Consider the following 25,879-nt stretch of genomic DNA (forward strand, 5'->3'; position numbering starts at 1 on the left):
TTGTAAAAACTCTTTGGATTCTCCTTAATTCTATTTGCCAAAGCTATCTCATGTCCCCTTTTTGCCCTCCTGATTTCCCTCTTAAGTATACTCCACCTTCCTTTATACTCTAAGGATTCACTCGATCTATCTTGTCTATACCTTACATATGCTTCCTTCTTTTTCTTAACCAAACCCTCAAATTCTTTAGTTATCTAGCATTCCCTATACCTACCAGCCTTTCCTTTCACCCTAACAGGAATATACTTTCTCTGGATTCTCGTTATCTCATTTCTGAAGGCTTCCCATTTTCCAGCCATCCCTTTACCTGCGAACTTCTGCCTCCAATCAGCTTTCACTGCCTAACACTGTCACTTTCGAAAGTTCTTGGCCTCTCCAAATTAGAACTCCTTAGATCTGGTCTATCCTTTTCCATCATTATTTTAAATCTAATAGAATTATGGTCGCTGGCCCCAAAGTGCTCTCCCACTGACACCTCAGTCACCTGCCCTGCCTTATTTCCCAAGAGTAGGTCAACTTTTGCACCTCCTCTAGTAGGTACATCCACATACGGAATCAGAAAATTGTCTTGTACACACTTAAGAAATTCCTCTCCATCTAAACCCTTAACACTATGACAGTCCCAGTCTATGTTTGGAAAGTTAAAATCCTCTACCATAACCACCCTATTTTTCTTACAGATAGCTGAGATCTCCTTACAAGTTTGTTTCTCAATTTCCCTCTGACTATTAGAGGGTCTATAATACAATCCCAATAAGGTTATCATCCCTTTCTTTTTTCTCAGTTCCACCCAAATAACTTCCCAGGATATATTTCCGAGAATATCCTCCCTCAGCACAGCTGTAATGCTATCCGTTATCAAAAATGACAATCCCCTCCTCTCTTGCCTCCCTTTCTATCCTTCCTGTAGCATTTGTATCCTGGAACTTTAAGCTGGGAGAAAATGAGGACTGCAGATGCTGGAGATCAGAGCTGAAAAATGTGTTGCTAGAAAAGTGCAGCAGGTCAGGCAGCATCCAAGAAGCAGGAGAATTGACGTTTCGGGCATAAGCCCTTCAGCTCCTGAAGAAGGGCTTAAGCTGCCAGTCTTGCCATGTTTCTGTAATTGCTATGATATCCCAGTCCCATGTTCCTAACCATGCCCTGAGTTCATCTGCCTTCCCTGTTAGGCCCCTTGCATTGAAATAAATGCAGTTTAATTTATTAGTTCTACCTTGTCCCTGCCTGCCCTGACTGTTTAGACCTGCTTCGGGTCCCACCCCCCACCCCCCACCCCATCCCACCTTACAAGCAGCTCTAGCAAACCTCCCTGCCAGTATATTAGTCCCCTTCCAATTTAGGTGCAATCCGTCCTTCTTGTACAAGTCACTTCTACCCCAAGAGATTCCAATGATCCAAAAATGTGAATCCTTCCCCCATTGACCAGCTCCTCAGCCATGCCTGGGCCTCCTTCACCGCCACTCCCTCACCACCAGAAGCCTGGAGGAAGAACGCCTCATCTTCCGCCTCGGAACACTTCAACCCCAGGGCATCAATGTGGACTTCAACAGTTTCCTCATTTCCCCTTCCCCCACCTCACCCTAGTTCTAAACTTCCAGCTCAGCACTGTCCCCATGACTTGTCCAGACTTGTCCTACCTGCCTATCTCCTTTTCCACCTATCCACTCCACCCTCTCCTCACTGACCTATCACCTTCATCCCCTCCCCCACTCACCCATTGTACTCTATGCTACTTTCTCCCCACCCCCACTCTCCTCTAGCTTATCTCTCTACGCTTCAGGCTCACTGCCTTTATTCCTGATGAAGGGCTTTTGCCCGAAACATCGATTTCGAAGCTCCTTGGATGCTGCCTGAACTGCTGTGCTCTTCCAGCACCACTAATCCAGAATCTGGTTTCCAGCATCTGCAGTCATTGTTTTTACCTCATGCATTCATCTGCTCTATCCTCCTATCCCTGCCCTCACCAGCTCGTAGCATTGGGAGAAGTCCAGATGTTACTACTCTCGAGGACCTCTTTTTTAAATTTCTGCCTAACTCTCTGTAATCTCCTTTCAGAATCTCAACCTTTCCCCTTCCTATGTAGTTGGTTCCAAAGTGGACAATGACCTCTTGCTGGCCCCTCTCCCCCATGAGAACATTCTGCACCCTCTCTGAGACATCCTGGCACCAGGGAAGCAACACACCATTCTGCTTTACCGCTGCTGGCCACAGAAACGTCTGTCTGTACCTAGAACTAGAGAATCCCCTAACACAATTGATCTCTTAGAACCCGACATACCCCTCATTGCATTAGAGCCAGTCTCAATACCAGAAACTTGGCTGTCCATGCTACATTCCCCTGAGAATCCACCAACCCCTACATTTTCCAAAACAGCATACCTGTTTGAAATGAGTACATCCACAAAAGACTCTTGCACTAGCTGCCTACCTGTCTTACCTTTCCTGGAGTTAACCTCAGTTAACCTGGAGATAATCTCAGTGTGTGGAGTCAGAGGAGATAGGGGAAGCACTAAATGAATATTTTTCGACAGTATTCACTCTAGAAAATGACAATGTTGTCGAGGAGATTACGGAGATACAGGCTACTAGACTAGGTGCGATTGAGGTTCACAAGGAAGAGGTATTAGAAATCCTGCAGAGTTTGAAAATAGATAAATACCCTGGGCCAGATTTTATCCTCGGATACTCTGGGAAGCCAGGGAGGAGATTGCCAAGCCTTTGGCATTGATCTTTAAATCGTCATTGTCTACAGGAATAGGGCCAGAAGACTGGAGGTTAGTAAATGTGGTTCCCTGTTCAAGAAGGGGAGTAGAGACAATCCTGGTAATTATAGACCAGTGAGCCTTACTTCAGTTGTTGGTAAAGCATTGGAAAAGGTTATAAGAGATAGGATTTATAATCATCTAGAAAAGAATAATTTGATTAGGGATAGTCAGCACAAACCTTATGGAGTTCTTTGAGAAGGTGACTAAAGAGGTAGATGAGTGTAAACCGGTTGATGTGGTGTATATGGATTTCAACAAGGTGTTTGATAAGGTTCCCCAGTAGGCTATTGTACAAAATATGGAGGAATGGGATTGTGGGAGATATAGCAGTTTGGATCAGTAATTGGCTTGCTGAAAAGAAGACAGAGGAGGGTGGTTTATGGGAAATTTTCATCCTGGAGTCCAGTTACCAGTGGTGTACCGCAAGGTTCAGTGTTGGGTCCACTGCTGTTCATCGTTTTTATAAACGACCTAGATGAGGGTGTAGAAGGGTGGGTTAGTAAATTTGCAGATGACACTAAGGTCGGTGGACTTGTGGATAGTGACGAAGGATGTTGTAGGTTACAGAGAGACATAGATAAGCTGCAGAGCTGGGCTGAGAGGTGGCAAATGGAGTTTAATGCGGACAAGTGTGAGGTGATTCACTTTGGTCGGAGTAACCGGAATGCAAAGTACTGGGCTAATGGTAGGATTCTCGGGAGTGTAGATGAGCAGAGAGATCTCGGTGTCCAGGTACATGGATCCTTGAAAGTTGCCACCTAGATTTATAGGGTTGTTAAGAAAGCATACAGCGTTTTAGCTTTTATTGATAGAGGGATCGAGTTCCTGAACCATGAGGCTATGCTACAGCTGTACAAAACTCTGGTGCAGCCGCACTTGGGAGTATTGTGTACAGCTCTGGTCACTGCATTATAAGAAGTATGTGAAAGCTTTGGAAAAGGTGCAGAGGAGATTTACTAGGATGTTGCCTGGTATGGAGGGAAGGTGTTATGAGGAAAGACTGAGGACTTGAGGCTGTTTTCGTTAGAGAGAAGGAGGTTGAGAGGTGACTTAATAGAGACATAAGATAATCAGAGGGTTAGATAAGGTGGACAGGGAGAACCTTTTTCCAAGTATGGTGACGGCGAGCATGAGGGGGCATAGCTTTAAATTGAGGGGTGATAGATATAGGACAGATGTCAAAGGTAGTTTCTTTACTCAGAGAGTAGTAAGGGTATGGAATGCTTTGCCTGCAACGGTAGTAGATTCGCCAACTTTAAGTATATTTAAGTCATCGCTGGACAAGCATATGGATGTACATGGAATAGTGTAGGTTAGATGGAAGCTACGGTCACTCTCCAGCGGGGGAAAATTCCTGGTCATCAGGTGTGAGGCACTATCATTGCTGTTATACGTGGCACAGGTCTGGCCTATTCCCAGAACCTGTGCCGCTGCAGTCACCCGGGCCATCTTCCAATTTATATGGATCAAAGATGGACTGGGTCTGAAGGGAGTCGATGTATAAAGATCTGGGCAATGGGGGAAAAAATACACCAATGCCACCCTCACCCTGATGGCCACCTTTGTGTGTGGCTGCATCAAGCTGTGCGTGGATCCCTGGTACACAAACACCAAGTGTTGCGAAGGATGGGCATGGCCCCGCTGCCGTGGAACGCTCCGAGGAATGGGAACGTTCTGTATCACCTGTCCTTCGTGGAGAAGTTTATGAAGAAAAACACCTTTGACCACAAGTCCATCAGGAAGTGGTCAGCACGTAGTGTCCTTGAGACCCTTCGGGAAAAGGAGGGGGCGGATCCTATCGAGTAGTTCCCTGAGCAGACTGTCAAAGCAATTTGGCGGAATGCCTCATCGCCAGAACTTTCCAACATGCACCAAGATATGGCTTGGCTGGTGGTGAGAAGGGCTCTGCCTGTGAGATCCTTTATGCATGCCCGGACTATCAGCCACACTGCACGCTGTCCTCGAAGCGGCTGTGGGGGGGGGCGGGAAACGTGACGGTCACACACCTCCTTCTGGAATGTGACTGTGCAGAAGTCTGGAGAGGAATGCAGTGGTATTTGTCGAGGTTCGTCCCGAGCAGCACCGTGACGTGGGACTCCATGCTCTACAGTTTGTTCCCCGGGACGCACACCGAGACGAACGTCAACTGTGCCTGGAGGATCAATTCGGTGAAGGACGCTCTCTGGGTGGTCTGAAACCTGTTGATCTTCCAGCTAAAGGAGTTGACCCCAACTGAGTGTTGCAGACTGGCACATTCTAAGGTCCAGGACTGTGTGTTGAGGGATGCACTGAAGCTTAGGGCAGCTGCCGCCAAGGCGCGGTGGGGAAAGACCACCACGTAACACCTGCCTTGCCTAAGAAGAACAGGGGGCTGCCTCAGCTAAATATATGGATATATGATTGATAAATGTACAGACCTGTATATACAAATGATAAATTCTGATCTCTGTATGCGAATGTTTACGTTATGTATGGCATGACCAACTGTCCAGACCACCAAATTATTTTATGAATAAAGTATATTTTTGAAATTAAAAAAAAAGGGGGTCACCTAGCTTGTACACACTTTAATAAACTTTAACAGTTTGCAGAAGTTGGTGTGCGCGAATTGCATCTCAAGTGAAACCTCAGGAAAAGTGCCATTGTGGTCAACTCTTTGTTAAGCGTGTCTAATGTCTCTACCATATTTGTTGCTCAGGTAGATAGTGGGCTGAGAAAATGCATGACCAGCTTGCCTCTTTTCAATGGACCTTCTTCTTGATCAAATGAACTTTTCATTTCTCTTCACCTTTTCCAATGTTCTTCCACACTTTCTGCATCCAGAGCTTGTGGCCACTAACAACTGCCTCCCAGGTCTCACTTTCAATTTTTCCCATCTTCATAGCTTACTTGCACGTGCTCATGTCGCAGAGAAATGGACACCAAATGGTTGTGTCCCAGTGATTAGTTCACCACACAGATGATCTTTGGGCATATGCCATCATCCATATTAGAAACATGACTAAGCCTTCAGCATTGCTCTTTTAATATTCATCTTTGTACCTAAAGGTTGTTTCACAAAGCTACCACGTTTCATGCTTGCTTCAAAGTCTAGGTGCTTTTTTTAAATTCATTCGTGGAATATGGCTGTCAAAGAGTTAATTTCTTTACTTTTCAGTCCTCTTGCCCCACCTCACTGAAATATGGTTACTAGGACACTATTCTTTGGCTGAAAATGCTGGCAGGCTGGTGAATCATGGCAACAGAAGAAATAGCAGCAATCACAGCCAAATCTGATCACGTATCCATAATGTCCATAAACAACATGCTTCTTACTTGCTACATAATAAAGGGAGCAAAAACTCACATGACTCCATCCCTCCATAGGAGCTGAGGTCAACTGAGGGTTCCCTATTTTTTAAAAGCAGCCAACTCAGCATGAGCACAGCGTTGAATCTGGGACATATCTGATGTATGTGCCTTAGGCACCTTATTCCCTTAACTAGTTGAGGCAACAGTTCAACCCGTTTTCTAACAGAAGTACTGAAATAGTAATTACTCCTTAGCTGTCAACACTGATTTGTTTTCTCAGTTGTACAATTTTGTTAATTGACTTTACGCAATACAATGAAAATGTAAAGGGTTTGAAATAAGTCAGTTGATCAACACAACAATGTAGGGACAGAACTCATCCACTCACAAGTAATTTCTTCATAAGAACAAATAAAATGTATCGAAAACATGCATACGTCCAAGTTCAAAAAAAGCATGAAAAAGACTATGATGGTCACATCAGACACAGGTCATAAAGAAACAAAAATGCATTTAAGCAGTAAAATTTAATTTACAGAGCAACATGAAAACCTTTTTCACCAATCTGAAGTATCAGAAGACCATGAAAGATTCTCGAGGAATGGTTAATAAGGCCATAAGACATAGAAGCAGAATTAAGTCAGTCAGCCCATCAAGTCTACTCCACCATCTGATGTAGCCAACACATTTCTGAATCCCAAACTCCTGCCTTTTCCCTATAACCCTTGATCCTGTTACTCATCAAGAACCGACTTATCTTTGCCTTCAATACACTCAATCAGTTGACCTCCATGACGGTCTGCAGCAATCAGTTCCACAGAGTCACAAGTCTCTGGCTGAAGAAATTGCTTCTCATCTCAGCAGTGCACTCAGGTTCTGGTCTTGCCTGTAAGTGGAAACAACGTCCACTCTAATCTGTGCCTCTCAGTATTATAGAGTCAGAGTTGTACAGCATGGAAACAGACCCTTCAGTCCAACTCGTCCATTCCAACCGGATACCCGAATCTAATCTGGTCCCATTTGCTAGCATTTGGCCCATATCCCTCTAAACCCTTCCTATTCATGGCCCCATTCAAATGCCTTTTAAAGGTTGTAGTTGCACCAGCCTTCACAACTTCCTCTGGCAGCTTATTCCTTATGTGCACCACCCTCTGCATGAAAAAGGTCCCCCTAGGTCCCTTTTAAATCTTTTCCCTCTAACCTTAAATCTATGCACTCTAGCTTTGGACTCCCCTACCCTGGGGAGTCAACCTGGCTAATCAACCTATGTGTCTACCTCATGATTTTCTAAATCTCTATAAGGTCACACCTCAGCCTCTGATGCCCCAGGGAAAATAGCTCCAGCCTATTTAGCCTCTCCGCATCCTGTAAGCTTCAATCATATACACCCCCGCCAATCCTTCTATACTCCATCCTGCACAGATCCAGAGTCCTCAGCCACTCCTCAAATGGCAAGCCCTTCATCTCCAGGATCATTCTTACAATCTTTCTCCAAACCCCCTTCAGAGTCAGCACATCTTTCCTTAGATAGGGGCTCCAAAACTCCTCTCAATATTCCAAATGCAACTGACCAGAACCTTATACAGCCATAGCTGTAAATCTCTGATCTTGTTTTCTAGCCAACACTGTATTGCCATCCTGACCACCAAATGAACCCACATATTAATCTTAAGAGAATGTTAAAATTGGACTCCCCAAGTTGCTTGCATTTCAGATTTCTGAAATCTTTACCCATTTAGAAAAAGGTCTATGCCTCTATTCTTCCTACCAAAATCTATAACTCACACTTTGTCAGTGCACTCCATCTGCTATTTGTTTGCTCACTCGCCTAACATGTTCAAGTCCTTCTGCAGCTTCCCCACTTCCTCAACACTGTCTGCCCCTCCATGTATCTGTTCCATATGCAAACTTTGCAACAATGCCCTCATCCAGATTGTTAATAATTAAGGTGAATAGTTGTGGTTCCAACACTGACCCCTGTGGAACTCCATTGGGCACTGGTTACCATCCTAAAAAACACCCCTTTTATCCCTAATCTCTGCCTTCTGCGAGTCAGCCAATCATCTATCCATGCCAGTACCTTGCCCTTAATATCAGAGCCTCTTATCTTACTTAGCAGCCTCCTTTGAAGCACCTGGTAAAAAGCCTTCTGGAAATCCAAATAGATCACGTCCACTGACTCTCCTTTGTCTAAGGTGCTCGTTATCTCCTTAAAGAATTCTAACAAATTCATCAGGCATGACCTCTCCTTAACATAGCCATGCTGATCAGCCCTGTTTTACAATGCAATTCCAAGAACTCCACAATCTCATCCAAATAATGGTCACTAAAATCTTACCAGTGACCGAGGTCAGGCCAAGTGTTGCCTGTTTTCTCCTTCCCAACCATCTTAAACAGGGATGTTACATTAGCCAATTTCCTGTCCTCTTGGACCTTCTCGGAGTCCAGAGATTCCTGAAAGATCACCTCCAATGCCTCTACAACATCTCAGCTATCTCCTTCACAACTTTGGGCTGTTGTCCTTCAATCCGGGTGGTTTATCCGCCTTCAAAACTTTCAACTCCTTAGTAACAGCCACTACACTCACCACTACCCAGAGTCTCTTCAAGTCCCGATATGATGCTATTGTCTTCCACTGTGAAAACTGATGCAAAGTACCTGTTCAGTTCCTCTGCTATTTCTTTGTTCCCCACTTCCAGACATTCAATGTACGTTCTTACCTTTCTTGTATCTTTCATATAACTAAACAAAGTTCTTGCAATCTATTTTATATCACTAGCTAGTTTACTCTCATATTTCATCTTCTCCCCAATTATTGCTTTTTTTTAAAGTTATCCTCAGGGGGTTTAAAGGTTTCCCACTAGTCTTCACCACATTATGTGCTTCTTCTTTTGTTTTTATGCTGTCCTTTACTTCCCTTGTCAGTCATAGTTGACTGACCTGCTTCTGAGTAGATGTGTATAGCCTGCATATCCCTGGACACTATGGGCAATTTAGCATGGCCAATCCATCTAAACTGCACATCTTTGAACTGTGGGAGGAAATAGAGGGACCCAGAGGAAACACATGCAGACATGGGAGAATGTGCGAACTCCACACAGACAGTCACAGAACAGAGAACAGTATGGCACAGTATAGGCCCTTCATCCCTTGATGTTGTGCCAAGTTTTTATCCTACTCTAACCTATGGACCCTTCATTGTACGATCAGCCATGTACCTATCCAAAAGTTGCTTAAATGTCTCTAATGTATCTGACTACTACCACTGCTGGCAGTGCATTCCACATACCCACCACTCTGTGTGTGTAAAGGACCTACTTCTGGAAACTCCCCTAAACCTTCCTCTAATCACCTTAAAACTATGCCCCCTTGTGATAGCCATTTCCACCCTGGGAAACAATCTAAGCCTCTCATCATCGTGTACACCTCTATCATATCACCTCTCATCTTTCTTTGCTCCAATGAGAAAAGGCCTAGCTTCCTCAATCTTCCTTCATAAGACATGCCCTCCAGTCCAGGCAGCTTCCTGATAAATCTTCTCTGCACCCTCTCTAAAGCTTCCATACCTTTCCTATAATGAGGTGACCAGAACTGATCACAATAATCCAAGTGTGGTCTAACCTTGTGGCTCAATCCCCCTGCTAATAAAAGCCAACACCCCATATGCCTTCTTAACAACGCGATCAACTTGGATGACAACTTTGAGAGATCTATAGACATGGACCCCAAGATCCCTCTGTTCCTCCACGTTGCCAAGACTTCTGCCTTTAGCCCCATACTCTGCATTCAAATTCAACCTTCCAAAATGAATCACTTCACATTTTTTCAGGTTGAACTCCATCTGCCACTTATCAGTGCGGCTCTGCATCCTGTCAATGTCCCATTGCAACCTACAACAGTTCTCCACACTATCCACGACTCCACCAACCTTTGTGTCATCAGCAAACTTGCTAACCCACCCTTCCACTTCCTCATCTAAGTCATTTATAAAAATCACAAACAGCAGAGGTCCCAGAACCGATCACTGTGGAATACCACTGTTCACCAAGCTCCAGGCTGAATACTTTCCATCTACTACCACCCTCTGTATTCTATGGGCCAACCAATTCTGTATCCAGTCACCCAAGGGTAGAACTGAACCTGGGTAGCTGGCACTGTGAGGCAGCAGTGCTAACCATTCAGCCACCGTGTCGCCCATGTCAATCAAGTCCATACTGACCTTCTGAAGGGTGGGTCAGTATGGACAAGGCAAAGCAAAAACTGAACATACCAGGAAAAAGAATGGAATCCCATATTTAAACCAAGAGATCTTGGCTTTATAGAGCGTTTTTACCTCAAGATTTATAAACAAAGTTGTTAAGGTATAGTAAAAGTGAAGAGGGTGCTAGGGTATATTTCCAGGACAGTTCACAATGGAGAAATGCCATTTTTGGCCTTGCGTAAGGCATTGATTACACCTCAGATAAAACACTGTTGATTTCTAAGTTCAAGTGACAAAACTTCGGAAAGGATGCAGCGGATACTACTCAATTTAAACTGTTTTAAATACATCTTTAGAAAAGGGTCTTCTGGTGTAGTGGTAGTGTCCCTAATTATGAATCAAAAGATTTGGGCTCAAGTCCCACCTCTCCCACAGCATGTCTGAACAGACTGACTAAATAACTAAAATACCTTAATTACCAAGACAGACTTAAAGAACTGGGTCTCTAAGAAAAAAAAACTACTGATTTAGAGGCTATTTGATCTGGATTCATTTTGAACAACTAAGGATGTCAGGGATGAATTTTCCACATTTCCCACCTCCAGATGGAATAGGGGATGTTGTTTCACTGTTGTTTTTACCTCTCCCTGGAAATCACATGGCTGCGAAGGTAGTAGAGAATATGTATAGTGCTGCACTGGGTGTCACCACAGAATGGGATAGTCTGTTTGGACCAGTAGGACCTTCCTTGTACATCATTTTCATGTGACCACATACACATTCGACGAAGGACAACCGTGCCACTGCTTACTGTGCTATAACACTTTCCAATTTGTGACTCGAACAAAACATTATTTGTTTGAAACAAATTTCCTTTAGTATAATAAACAGCCATTGTCCTCCAACAGTCAATTTCCATATGCCCCCTGGCAGTTCTCTGCTTTCTTTGCGGAGCTGGCTTGAAGGATCAAATGACCTACACCTGCTTCTTTTTTTTTGTTCAACTTCAAAGAAATCTTCACAGTATGTCCATTACATAAATTTTATCGATATTGAAAAAAAAATTACTGGAATGAATGTAAGTTCAAGAAATTAACATGAAACACTGACTTTACTTTCGTATCATTTATTAAAATCCACATCTCACAATCAAATTCACTCACAGTCTACTCAGAAATGCTTAAAATTCTCTTTCACCCCTTAGAACAGCTGTGTGCCACACACTGTTGCACCATCATGTGCGAGTTTTTTCAGTGGAATGCTTCCAGTGCTTGGAAAGACTCCTCTCTAAAACCTAGTTAGGTACTGTTCAATTTTACACAGAATTTTCTTTCTCTTCTACCTACCCCCAAAGTCGCAATGTCCTCATTTCATCTTTGGTCAAAGATACAGGAAATAACTTGTGTCCCGAGGAATAGTGCACTGAAGATCTGTCAGTTTCAGTTCCTGTCCAGATAGAAAACCCCATTGAGAGACTTTGAACAGTCATTTGTCACTGTGAAGCCCCTTGCTAATGAAGCATTTTTTTGGCAAAACATAACCTCATTTGCAGCTTTACAATAACACACCATTTAAAGTAGTTCTTTGAAAGTTTAAAATTCAAGTTTCATTATTTCAAACTCCTAAAACAATGAAAAGTTTAGACAGAGTGCTGGCTTTCATTCTTAAGTCATACTCTTCAAAGTGACAATTAATTTCATCCCTGATTATTGTCTCTATAAGATTTCACACTGCTGTCATTAATATGACTGGGCTGTCATTGCCAGGTCAATCTTTATTGCTTTTCTACAAATATTCATACAATATTTGCTATTTTACAGTCCTCAAATATAAACTGCATATCTAAGGAAGAATGGAAAATTATGATCAAAACCTCAGCAAATTCTGTCATTTTTGTCAGCAACCAGTCTACATTTTTCTACTTTGAATGTTGTAAAGCTTTTAAATGCCTACTTCTGATCTATTTTCACTGTAAATCTCTCTACCACCTCCTCTTTTTACTGGGATATTGGCAGTATAATTTTCTTCAGTGAAGATGTGTGCAGTACTTATTTATGTCCACTGTCCTCAGTTATGTCAGCTGCTTCCAAAAAAGTCAATTTCTTTTTGGTCCTTGGTTAGGCCAACTCTTTCTTTATCTCCCTTCTACTATGTTTATCAAATACAAAGGGTCTTGTGGCATAAGGAAAGCATTCCTATCTCAGGGCCAGACTGGCTTCAATGAAGAGTGCAGGAGGGAATGCCAGGAACAGCACCAAGCACATCTAAAAATGAGGTGTCAACCTGAAGAAGTTAGAAAACAGGATTGGTTGCTTGCCAAATAACATAAGGAGCAAGTGATGTACAGAGCAAAGTGATTCCACAAATGATAGATTGGATTTAAGCTCTCTATTCCTGTCACATCCAATCATAAATCATGGTGGACAATTAAGTAATGCACTGAAGGAGGCTCCACAAATATCTCCATCCTCAATGATGGGGGACTCAGGTATCACAGGTGTCAGTCTTCAGCCAATACAACTCAGTCCATGTGATATCAAGAAATAGCAGGAAGCGGCACTAGCTACTTCAAAGGCTGTGAGCCCTGACATTCAGGCATGCTGCAGCACTTACCATACTCCTAACCATAAGACCATAAGATTAGCAGCAGAGTTAGGCCCATCTGTATTATAGCAATTTGATGAGTTAGCAAATCTTAAAAGCTTCTAGCTTGAACTTTATGCCAGAGACCCATTTCTGTTCACCATTTGCTACTCATGGTCTGATCTGAGAGTGTGAATCAAACTCATGCATTATAGACCATAGACCTTAAGGTATAGCAGCAGACAATATTGCTCACAATATTCCAAATGCAGTATAACCACAGCCTCAGCAATACATCCTTGCTCTTATATTCCAATCCTCTCAAATTGAATGCAAGTGTAGTTGGCCTTTCAAAATGCCAACTGAACCTTCATGTTCACCTTAAGAGAATCCGGAGCTAGGACTCCTAAATTCCTTTGTGTTTCAGATTTCTGAAGCCTTTCCCCATTTAGAAAATAGACTACACATCTATTCACCCACCAAAGTGCATAACCTTTAACTTTGTATCCTTTACATTGTATTCTATTTGTCAGTTCTTTGCACGAGTGAGGATGTTCTCTGCTGATTGTACAATGATCAGCACCATTCATGATTCCTCAGATACTTCATGCAGTCCATGTCCAAATGCAGCAAGACCTGGACAATATCCAAGTTTGGACTGAAAAGTGACAAATAACATTCATATCACATAAACGCTTGGCAATGACAGTTTCCAACAAAAGTGAATCTAACCATCATATTTTAGTATTCAATGGCATCACCGTTATTGAACCCTCCACTATCAACATCTTGGATGATTACCACTGACCAGAAACTGAACTGGACGAGCCATATATATTCAATAGCTTAAAGACCAAATCAGAGACTAGAGATACTGCAGTAAGTAACTTTCCCCCTGCTTTTCACTGCCTGCCCACCATCTACAAAGCACAATTCAGGATTGTTGATAAAATACTCCTTATTTGCCTGATGAGTGCAGCTCCAACAACACTTAAGAAGCTTGACACCATCCAGGATAATGCAGCCTACATCCAAAAACATCACTGTCTTCAACACGGACAATCAGTAGCAGCAGTGCGTACCATCTTCTAGCTGTACAGAAATTCATCAAGGTTCCTGAGACAGCACCTTCCAAACTGGTGACCACTTTCAACTCAAAGGACAAGGGCACCAGACATATGGGAACATGTGCTGGTGCCCTCCACTTCATTCATCATCTTGATTTATTACATCACCATTCCTTCACTGTCGCTGGATCAAAATCCTGGAACTCACTCCATAGCAGCATTCTGGGTCCATCTACACTACAAGAACTGCAGTGATTCAAGATGCTCCTCAAGGATAATTAAGATTGGGAGCAGGACAGGTGTTACTCATTGAAATATACAGGAATCAGAAGAGCTTGACTGAGTAGATGCTAAGAAGATTGAGTAGTTGTCATTTAAATCAGTGTTGAGGAGTAATTTCTGGTCTCAGAGCACTGTAAATCATCAGAATGCTTTACCTCGGAGAGCAGTGGAGGTTGGGTTATTGGATATGTTTAAGGATGAATTCATCAGATTTTTGATCTATAAGGGAATGCGTGTTTTGTGGGGCGTTCACTCTCTCCACCACAATCGGACCGTGGTAGCAGTCTGTGTCATACACAAGATGCATTGCAGCAACTCGTAAGTTTCCTTTCCAAACCCAAGGCATCTACCATCTAAAAGAACAAGGGGAACAGCCACATAGGAACATGACCACCTGCAACTTCTTCTTCAAACTACACTCCACTCAGACTTGGAAATATATCGCTGTTTCTTCACAGTCACTAAGTCAAAATCCTGGAACATCCCAACAGCACTGTAGATGTATTTATATCATATGGATTACAGCAGTTCAAGCAGATGGCTCACTGCACCCTCTCAGGGGCACACAAGGATGATCAACAAATGGCCTTGTCAGTGATATTCACTTCCCAAGACACTCACATTTGGGATGGATAGGTTCATCATACTTGGACATAACGCACAAGTGAAAAACTAACGAGAACTTTGAAAAATCATTATCAGCTTCAAAATGGCAATAATCTGATTAGGAGTTGTTTTCTAAAAATGACCTTGATGAAGTTCCACACTAACTGCTAGCAATAGATTTCAAAGACTGTGACAAACTAGTAAGAATGTACCGAAATTCCATCTCACACAAATAATACGGTTTTTAACGGGGCTTCCAGAACAAGTCACAAAATGCTGAATATATTTGCTACTGGTAATGGTCAAATGATTGTAAATCATCTGACACATTTTAATATACATTGGCACAGGAAACCTGTGGAGATATTGCTTCCTGCAGTCCTGTAAGGAATTGCAGACTTTTTTTCCATCTAAAATAATACTCATGCATTTAGCACCAACTCTAATTTAGCTGATTACACCAAGCATCAGACCAAAACAAAACTCCAGAGAAAGGCTAACTCAATCAAGTTCCTGTAAAGGTCCATTAACCCTTTTCAATCAGGCCCACACATCAACCTCAAAACCTGCTAGCCATTTTCCAACAGACTTGGTACTGAAAAGATGAATGAAAGATCATTTTAAATAAACTCTCTCAAAATGCAATTACTTAAACAGTAAAGGTATTTATGGTGCTTGTGGAAGTGATTGATGATCGGTGGTTACACAGTCACCTAAATGGCAAAATCAATCTTCTGATCTACTATGTGAACAAATATATGCAAACATCTACATAGATCTGTTCCCTTTCAGGTATGCTCGAAATCCACAATTATTTTATAAGCCATCTAACTTATTTGTTCCTCTTTTCAACTTTCTCCCCTTTACTTTCGAAAACATTGCCTCTTGCTGAGGTGTAATTTCATGGACTGTGAATTTCCCTTGTTTGCTTGTTATAAGAGTATAAAAGCCTTGGACCTGCTACCATTTAATTAGATCAGTGTTAATATTTATAAGAGTGATGTGTTTTAATAATGGGGAACATCGTGGCAAAGCACAATCTTATTGCTTGGGTATACTTCTATCAAAGATCGCTGATAGAAATCAAGAATATGAACTCTAAACTAATTTTTACTTTCATAATGCAGGGACACTAAGACCAAATTTAACAGTTTCAACACAATCCCAAGTTGCGTTTGGAAAGTTCCACAAAAACTGGGGATTGAATTTAGAACTTCTTGATCAATATGATTGGTAACATTACTGGATAAATAATAGACTAAAAGAAACTGTATAGTTTAGCATTCAGTTCCTTGTTGAGACTGTCATTATTGTTCTCATTTTTGGTTTACAACTCAGAGTTGCAGTTGAGAATTGATCTTTGAACAGTAGTTTGTTTTAAAAGAGGAGAGAGCAAAAGACTGGTGTTTGTCATTGGGAACTAGCTTGCAAAGATAGTGCAGGTTAATTATTGCTCCAACAAGTCTGTAGATGATTGGGCAATAGGATGTTGATATGCCTCCAATCCAATAGCTGAATTGGCCAATCAAAGGAGGACAGATGCTGGCCAGTCAACCATAGAGAACGTTGATAAAGGAAAGAAAAGTGAACTGATTGACTGGAATTTTGGCAGGAGACCATTTTGCTTTAGAATCTGTCATATCCATCATTGAAATGGTTATCAAACTGGCAAATTATCATTTTTTTTTCCCAATTTGTCCCATTACTGTGTCTATCTTGTCAGTGTGTATGGGGTTTTATATTCAAAGAAGATTAGACTTAGATTATAGATATTAATTAAATTGCCTTGTAGTTTATCTGTGTTTTTCTACAGTTACATTCTTAACAATAAATTGTTGCTTTTTATTTAAAATATAAACTTGGTGTCCAAGATCTTTTATTTATAAAGTCTGGCAAGGAACAATTGAGCACTTTTGAGGGTCACTGAATGTTTTAAGACCACCATGTTGCAAATCCAGTGATATTGACTGATTTCGTTTGGTTTGCTATCTCTGTATTGTAACATTCTTCACTGCATTTTAAACATTTTTTCATCAAAGTGATCTGTAGACTTGCACTGAAAAGCACCTAAGTCCAAAAGCGTAAAGGGCAAATAAATGGCTTATTTGAATAAAATTGCCATAGTATGCTGGGTTCACAGCTGTATTCACTGAAACTAATGCTGTTCATTCACAATTAATTTCAGAAGCGCCTCCTAGCTAATTTCTTGATAAAGACATTGGTGTTTGAGAATATCCAAAAAAATTCTTTTGAATAGATTTAATCATTTTGGTGGCACAATGCTGCAACATGCTAGACTGCAAGGAAGTCACAAAATTGCACTGAATTTCAAGTCTGACTTCCGCTGCTGTAGGAAAGTACCCATCTGAGGCCAAGTACATATACATGGAGCCAGGTCAGTCTTAAGCCACCATTGTACATTATTGCCTCTGCAGAAAACCTAGGAATTGTTGACCCATGGTATGCTAGTTGTCTGGTGGCACAAAAAGATATTCACTCATTTAATTTTTTTGCATTTTTTGAATGGAACTGATAACTTGCGATAACTTGAAATGTACAGAAAATTCACAATTCAGCAAGTGGGAAAATTACTTCTGAGTATCACAGATTAATGGAACCTAAAGGATAACATCACTGATTGATTTAATTTTAATAAAACTAGCAAAATTAATTTAGAAACCAATCTGTATGCAGTGAAATCATTTATTGTTTTGAACTTAGACTTTAAAAATCAAAAGTCGTTGATAACTGTTTTGAGCAGATGCGTACCACATCAGTTAGAGTATCAACTGATTTATAGTTGATATTAATAGTTGCTATTAAATTAATTAAGAAAATATCAGTATCAAATGTAACACGTATACACCAAATACCAAGTTCATATTAAAGTCACAGTCGGGATGCAACCATCCAAACTCTAATGCAACAAAATTGCAACATCTTGGAACTAAGGTTACAAGGATTGCCACACACAGATAGAGTCTTATGACATCTGAAAATATTGAACAAACCTTCTTCCATTTCCTCAAAAACATACTTAGCAAATGCCAAAAGGCATCTGTAAAATACAAAACTGGTATTTCTTAGACTATATCCTCTTCTCCACAGCCTAAAGAAATATTTGGTGAACAGGAATGACAATAACAGGAAGAGTCAGCAGGTGACTGAATATTTTTACATGGAACTGTCATTTACTACCATTCAAATTTGGAGCTAAACACTGAATATATAATGCCCATTGTGTACAATTATAAAATTCATCAACATATCATAGATGTTTCTGTGAATGAATGCTATAAAGTATACATACAATACATCCATTCATATAATGGTTATCACACACTTATATCTTGTCTCCAAACAAAACATAAAACTGCCCTCCAGAACAGGTTCTTTTTCACCTCATCAAAAACAACATTGCAACAGATAATTTGGTGTTTAGAAATTCAAGAAATTTGCTCCAAATTAAATCAAGGTGTTTTTAAACCGGTATAGCATTCCAAGGATCACAGGTTTATTCTGAGGAAAGGTCACTCGACCCAAAATGTTCACTCTGATTTCTTTCCACAAATGCTGCCAGGCCTGCTGAGCTTTTCCAGTAATTTCTATTTTTGTTTCTGATTTACAGCATCCACAATTCTTTCAGTTTTTATTCAAAATACATTAAAAAAATACATGACCATTGCACTTGTAATTACAAAATACAATTACTACTTACATAAAGATTAACTAATATAACCTTAAAATTTGCATATATATACAAGATATCTGCAGCATTTCTACATTTGATGTCACTGGCAAAATATCAGCTAATTGTCAATATTGTCAGTGTTTAGAACTTTAAAACCAAATAGTCAGAGAACAGATTATATCTGGAGTTGATGTGTATTTGTCATTATCATAGAGGTTTGTGACATGTAAAGAGGCTCTTTATCTCATCGTGTCTGTGCCAGTTATTACGCATCTATTTACTCTAATCCCATTATCTAGCTATTGGCCCATAGCCCTGCATTTTGAGACATTTTAAGACATCTAAATACTTCTTAAATGTTGTGAGAACCCGTGACAAGGCCAAAGTCAAGTTTGGAGCCATAAAACAAGCACAAGAAAGAGTGAGAGATCAGAGAAGTTTGGGGCCATTAAATCAGTGCAAGAAACAGCAAGAATTTGGAGGAGATCATGGCTATAAAACCAGCGGCAAGATGAACAAGAGACTGAGCCATTTGGAGCAGTAGCTTAACCCACCAGCATTTGGAAAGGTTGGCAAAATTAAATCAGCACAAAACAGATTAGCCTGGAGTGGGCAAATGATTTTTCTCCACTTTACATTTAGACTAAGGAAAAGTTAAAGTCCTTTTAAAAAGTTAGACCTTATTAAAAAAATAAACAATTTAAATTATGTTGTACTTGCCTTAGAGTAAGGGAGCTCAATCACGTGTTATGTATGGCCTGTGGGAGGTGCGAAGTCTTAGATGCTCCTGGCAATCTAAATGGCCACATGAACAGGAGATGCCACAGGCCTGACCAGCTCAAGCACTGGTTTCAGAGCTTCAGTATTAGCCAGAGACATAAAGTGGGTTCTTGAGGTTGAGAGCTTTTAGAATGCTTTTAGATATGGTCATTGCACAGCTTACGGAAGTGCAGTCAAAGAAGGAATCGTGACCACCGGTCATAATGATAAGAGATTTAATAGTGAAGGGTCCAGACAGGCATTTTTCTGTGGTACAGATGCAACTACGGGACACTGTGTTGCCATGCTAAGACCAGGATCAAGGATATCAATGAATGGTTGCATGGAATCTGAAGGGAGTAGGTGACAGAAGTTGAAGTTCATATAGATACAAACAACAGGTAAAACGAGGGATGAAGTTGTCCAATAATCTAGATAGCTATGTTATAGATTGAGAATCAGGACCTTAAAAGATGCAGTTGCTGGATTACATCAGGTGCCACATTGTGATGAGTACAGAAATAGGCAGACATAGCAGATAAAGAATTGATGCACGATTGAAGGTTTTAGATTCCTGGATCAGTGGGTCTATTTCTGTGGAAGGTGGGACATGTACAAGTCCAATGTCTTGCATCTGACCTGGCAAATGAACAGATATCCATATGACATGGTATGATGTGATGTGGTGGGCGTATGAGTGAGCAACTGGGGTGGGGGGTATAATTTGCCCAGTGGGTGAGACACAGGCAAAGAGAAAGGAAAATTTGAGTCAATCTGTAATCGAAGAATGTACACCATTGGACAAGGAAGAAAGGGGAAGCTTATGGCAGATACTAAGTGCTCAAAATACTTATTGCTTATTTTGTACTTCATTAGAACCCTACTTCACTCAAATGACAATGGGGAAAGAGGAAAAATTTAAGTTTGCATTAAACAATGCTTGCTTTACAGTGATGTTCAGCTGCCAACACTGGAAAATAACATGCTCAGTCAGATTTGAGGTGAAATTACATATCCATGGAGCTGGTCAATTGTAAACAAGCAGCATTACAAGCAGGAACATCCAGGCCTAGTGAGAATGTGAGAAAGGGTGACTGGAACAGGCCACTTGGCCCTTCGAGTCAACTCCACCATTCAGAACAATCAGGGCTGATTTCCCTTCTAGCCTGCACCCTGCTACAGTATCCCAAATCCTGTAATACTCAAAGATCCATCCACATGAAAGGCATCTAGATGAGTACATAAATAGGAAGGGTTTAGGGAGATATGGGCCAAGTGTTAGCAATGGGGTTTAGATTAGGTTAGGAAATCTGGTCGACATGGTCAAGTTGGACCAAAGAGTCTGTTTCTGCACTGTACATAAGAACTAGGAGCAGGAGTAGGCCATCTAGCCCTTTGAGCCTTCTCTGCCATTCAATAAAATCACAACTGATCTTTTTGTGGACTCAACTCCACTTACCTGCCCTCACACCATAGCCCTTAATTCCTTTATTGTCCAAATAAAATCTAGCTTTAAAAACGTTTATTGAAGTAGCGTGAACTACTTCACTGGTGGGGAATTCCATAGAGTTACAACTCTCTGGATGAAGAAGTTCCTCCTCAATTCAGTTCTAAATCTACTCCTCCTAATTTTTAGGCTATGCCCTCTTGTCCGAGTTTCAGCTGCAAGTGGAAACATCCTCTCTACTTCTACCTTACACATCCCCTTCTCAATTTTATATGTTTACCCCTTAAATTTCTAAATTCCAATGACATCTCTATGTCAGCCTTCAACTGAACAGAACATCCTTGGCTCTGTGGGAGGGATAGAAAATTCCAAGGATTCTCAAAGCTTTTCCCTTTGCCACTCCTTCCAGACCCTAAGCAACTGAGCCATTATTTGTGGCTGCAAGGGAACAATCAGAGGAAGAGTCATCCCAGCGCTCAACCTGTCAAGGCACTTCTCCCCCCCACCTTTTATTTGGGAATAAGATGTTTTTATTTCCAACCAGACCAGTCTCTGGATTTTCTGAACTGTGGGCCCACAGGGTGCAGTGCGGGCTGGCAGTTCAGAGACAGAGGTTGTTTGGGTGGTGCGTGTGTGTGTCTGGGGGGGACTGTAATGAGTGAGTGTGTGTGGGGGCTGTAGAGTGTGTGTGTGTGTGTGTGTGTGTGTGTGTGTGTGTGTGTGTGTGTGTGTGTGTGTGTGTGTGGGGGGGGGGGGTGCTGTAATGAGTGTGTGCGTGTGCGTGTGTGTGGAGGGGGTGCTGTAATGAGTGTGTGTGTGTGTGTGTGTGTGTGTGTCTGTGTGTGGGAGGGGTGCTGTAATGAGTGTGTGTGTGCGTGTGTGTGGGGTGGAGGGGGGCTGTAATGAGTGTGTGTGTGTGTGGGGGGGGTGTGCTGTAATGAATGTGTGTTTGTGTGTGTGTGTGTGGGGGGGTGCTGTAATGAGTGTGTGTGTGTGTGTGTGGGGGGCGGGTGCTGTAATGAGTGTGTGTGTGTGTGTGTGTGTTGTAATGTGTATGTGTGTGTGTGTGTGGGGGGGTGGGGGGAGTGCTGTAATGTGTGTGTGTGTGTGTGTGTTGGGGGGGGTGCTGTAATGAGTGTGTGTGTGTGTGTGTGTGTGGGGGGGGGGGGAGTGCTGTAATGAGTGTGTGTGTGTGCTGTAATGTGTGTGTGGGGGGGTGCTGTAATGAGTGAGTGTGTGTGTGTGTGTGGGGGGGTGCTGTAATGAGTGTGTGTGTGTGTGTGTGTGTGTGTGTGGGGGGGGGGGGTGCTGTAATGAGTGGAGGGGGGGGGAGTGCTGTAATGAGTGGGGGGGGGGAGTGCTGTAATGAGTGTGTGTGTGTGCTGTAATGTGTGTGTGTGTGGGGGGGTGCTGTAATGAGTGAGTGTGTGTGTGTGGGGGGGTGCTGTAATGATTGTGTGTGTGCTGTAGTGTGTGTGTGTGTGTGGGGGGGGTGCTGTAATGAGTGTGTGTGTGGGGGGGGTGCTGTAATGAGTGTGTGTGTGTGTGAGTGTGTGTGTGTGGGGGGGGGGTGCTGTAATGAGTGTGTGTGTGTGGGGGGGGTGCTGTAATGAGTGAGTGTGTGTGTGTGTGGGGGGGGGTGCTGTAATGAGTGTGTGTGTGTGTGTGTGTGTGTGTGTGTGTGTGTGGGGGGGGGGGGGGAGTGCTGTAATGAGTGGGGGGGGGGGAGTGCTGTAATGAGTGGGGGGGGGGGAGTGCTGTAATGAGTGTGTGTGTGTGCTGTAATGTGTGTGTGTGTGGGTGGGTGCTGTAATGAGTGTGTGTGTGTGTGGGGGGTGCTGTAATGAGTGAGTGTGTGTGTGTGGGGGGGTGCTGTAAATGATTGTGTGTGTGCTGTAGTGTGTGTGTGTGTGTGGGGGGGGTGCTGTAATGAGTGTGTGTGTGGGGGGGGTGCTGTAATGAGTGTGTGTGTGTGTGAGTGTGTGTGTGTGGGGGGGGGTGCTGTAATGAGTGTGTGTGTGTGTGTGGGGGGGGTGCTGTAATGGGTGTGTGTGTGTGGGGTGGGGGGGTGCTGTAATGAGTGTGTGAGTGTGTGTGTGTGGGGGGGTGCTGTAATGGGTGTGTGTGTGGGGTGGGGGGGTGCTGTAATGGGTGTGTGTGTGTGTGGGGTGGGGGGGGTGCTGTAATGAGTGTGTGTGTGTGTGAGTGTGTGTGTGTGTGGGGGGGTGCTGTAATGAGTGAGTGTGTGTGTGTGGGGGGGTGCTGTAATGATTGTGTGTGTGCTGTAGTGTGTGTGTGTGTGTGGGGGGGGTGCTGTAATGAGTGTGTGTGTGGGGGGGGTGCTGTAATGAGTGTGTGTGTGTGTGAGTGTGTGTGTGTGGGGGGGGGTGCTGTAATGAGTGTGTGTGTGTGTGGGGGGGGTGCTGTAATGAGTGTGTGTGTGTGTGTGTGTGGGGGGGGGTGCTGTAATGAGTGTGTGTGTGTGTGTGTGTGTGTGTGTGTGTGTGTGTGGGGGGGGGGGGGGGGGAGTGCTGTAATGAGTGGGGGGGGGGAGTGCTGTAATGAGTGGGGGGGGGAGTGCTGTAATGAGTGTGTGTGTGTGCTGTAATGTGTGTGTGTGTGGGTGGGTGCTGTAATGAGTGTGTGTGTGTGTGGGGGGTGCTGTAATGAGTGAGTGTGTGTGTGTGGGGGGGTGCTGTAATGATTGTGTGTGTGCTGTAGTGTGTGTGTGTGTGTGGGGGGGGTGCTGTAATGAGTGTGTGTGTGGGGGGGGTGCTGTAATGAGTGTGTGTGTGTGTGAGTGTGTGTGTGTGGGGGGGGGTGCTGTAATGAGTGTGTGTGTGTGTGTGGGGGGGGTGCTGTAATGGGTGTGTGTGTGTGGGGTGGGGGGGTGCTGTAATGAGTGTGTGAGTGTGTGTGTGTGGGGGGGTGCTGTAATGGGTGTGTGTGTGGGGTGGGGGGGTGCTGTAATGGGTGTGTGTGTGTGTGGGGTGGGGGGGGGTGCTGTAATGAGTGTGTGTGTGTGTGAGTGTGTGTGTGTGTGGGGGGGTGCTGTAATGGGTGTGTGTGTGTGGGGGGGGTGCTGTAATAAGTGTGTGGGGGGGTGCTGTAATGAGTGTGTGGGGGGGGTGCTGTAATGAGTGTGTGGGGGGGGTGCTGTAATGAGTGTGTGAGGGGGGGGTGCTGTAATGAGTGTGTGAGGGGGGGGGTGCTGTAGTGAGTGTTTGAGGGGGGGGTGCTGTAATGAGTGTGTGGGGGGGGTGCTGTAATGTGTGTGTGGGGGGGGTGCTGTAATGAGTGTGTGTGTGTGTGGGGGGGGGTGCTGTAATGAGTGTGTGTGTGTGTGTGGGGTGCTGTAATGAGTGTGTGTGTGTGTGTGTGTGTGTGTGTGTGAGTGTGTGTGTGTGGGGGGGTGCTGTAATGGGTGTGTGTGTGTGGGGTGGGGGGGTGCTGTAATAAGTGTGTGTGTGTGTGAGTGTGTGTGTGTGTGTGGGGGGGTGCTGTAATGGGTGTGTGTGTGTGGGGTGGGGGGGTGCTGTAATGGGTGTGTGTGTGTGGGGTGGGGGGGGTGCTGTAATGAGTGTGTGTGTGAGTGTGTGTGTGTGGGGGGGGTGCTGTAATGAGTGTGTGTTTGTGTGTGTGTGTGTGGGGGGGGGTGCTGTAATGGGTGTGTGTGTGTGGGGGGGGTGCTGTAATGAGTGTGTGGGGGGGGGTGCTGTAATGAGTGTGTGAGGGGGGGTGGGGGGTGCTGTAATGGGTGTGTGTGTGTGGGGTGGGGGGGGGTGCTGTAATGAGTGTGTGTGTGTGTGTGTGTGAGTGTGTGTGTGTGGGGGGGTGCTGTAATGAGTGTGTGTTTGTGTGTGTGTGTGTGGGGGTTGCTGTAATGGGTGTGTGTGTGTGGGGGGGGTGCTGTAATGTGTGTGTGTGTGGGGGGGTGCTGTAATGAGTGTGTGTTTGTGTGTGTGTGTGTGGGGGTTGCTGTAATGGGTGTGTGTGTGTGGGGGGGGTGCTGTAATGAGTGTGTGGGGGGGGGGTGCTGTAATGAGTGTGTGAGGGGGGTGGTGCTGTAATGAGTGTGTGGGGGGGGGGGTGCTGTAATGAGTGTGTGAGGGGGGGGTGCTGTAATGAGTGTGTGAGGGGGGGGTGCTGTAATGAGTGTGTGAGGGGGGTGCTGTAATGAGTGTGTGTGGGGGGGGGGGTGCTGTAATGAGTGTGTGTGGGGGGGGGGGTGCTGTAATGAGTGTGTGTGGGGGGGGGTGCTGTAATGAGTGTGTGAGGGGGGGTGCTGTAATGAGTGTGTGAGGGGGGGGTGCTGTAATGAGTGTGTGAGGGGGGGGTGCTGTAATGAGTGTGTGAGGGGGGGGTGCTGTAATGAGTGTGTGAGGGGGGGGGTGCTGTAATGAGTGTGTGGGGGGGGGGGGGTGCTGTAATGAGTGTGTGGGGGGGGGGGGGGGGTGCTGTAATGAGTGTGTGTCTCTCTGGTGGATGCAGCTCAGAGGGCCATTGGTACTCACACAGCTCGCTGTAACGATGGCAGCCCCGGGTCAGTTGCTCGATGTACCTGTTGAGCACGTCGGTGAGGATGTCGCAGGCCGTGACCTGCACCGAGTCCCATCCCAGAGCCTGGCAGATCTGAGCCACCGCCACCCGCAGCAAGGCCCGACCGTAAGTGTCGCACATCCCGGCCTCAAAATAATAATAATGTTAAAACAAAACAAACAGATAATCCCACCCCCGGTGTCCTTCAAACGCGGCGGCTCGCCATGGCCTTATTCTGTCCCTTCTGTTACCACCATCACTCCCCGCCCCCGGACAAACGGCAGCACTGCGCCCGGAGCCGCTGCCGCTGCCGCTCGGCCCCTCACTCCCGAGCCGCCATGTTGTGTCCCCGCCGCCCGCCGGCTCCCTGGACTCCCAGGCCAGGCACATCGAGCGCCGGCGGCTCGAGCGATCGAGGCGGCCGCATCGGCTCGTCAGGCCTGACGCTGCGGTTACCCGGGAGACGGCGGTTTTGGATGGGGGAGGGGGAATGAGGGAGGGGGAGGGGGGAATGAGGGAGAGGGGGGGGGGGGAATGAGGGAGAGGGGGGGGGGGAATGAGGGAGAGGGGGGGGGGGGGAATGAGGGAGAGGGGGGGGGGGGAATGAGGGAGAGGGGGGGGGGGAATGAGGGAGAGGGGGGGGGGGGA

The 25,879-nt window shown here is 44.4% G+C and overlaps 1 protein-coding gene across 1 annotated transcript in view; it reads right to left on the reverse strand.

Annotated features, from left to right (window-relative positions):
• The window catches only part of taf3 (TAF3 RNA polymerase II, TATA box binding protein (TBP)-associated facto), a 200,044-nt gene extending 174,375 nt beyond the window's left edge, over positions 1 to 25,669 (reverse strand). The window contains exon 1 of the mRNA XM_072562997.1: positions 25,207 to 25,669. Within this exon, the coding sequence (XP_072419098.1) occupies positions 25,207 to 25,372 (166 nt within the window). The 5' untranslated portion in view covers positions 25,373 to 25,669. The remainder of the gene's footprint in view (positions 1 to 25,206) is intronic.
• Between the last annotated feature and the right edge of the window lie 210 nt (positions 25,670 to 25,879).

Source organism: Chiloscyllium punctatum, chromosome 44, assembly GCF_047496795.1.
Source record: "Chiloscyllium punctatum isolate Juve2018m chromosome 44, sChiPun1.3, whole genome shotgun sequence".
Classification (NCBI taxonomy): Eukaryota; Metazoa; Chordata; class Chondrichthyes; order Orectolobiformes; family Hemiscylliidae; genus Chiloscyllium; species Chiloscyllium punctatum.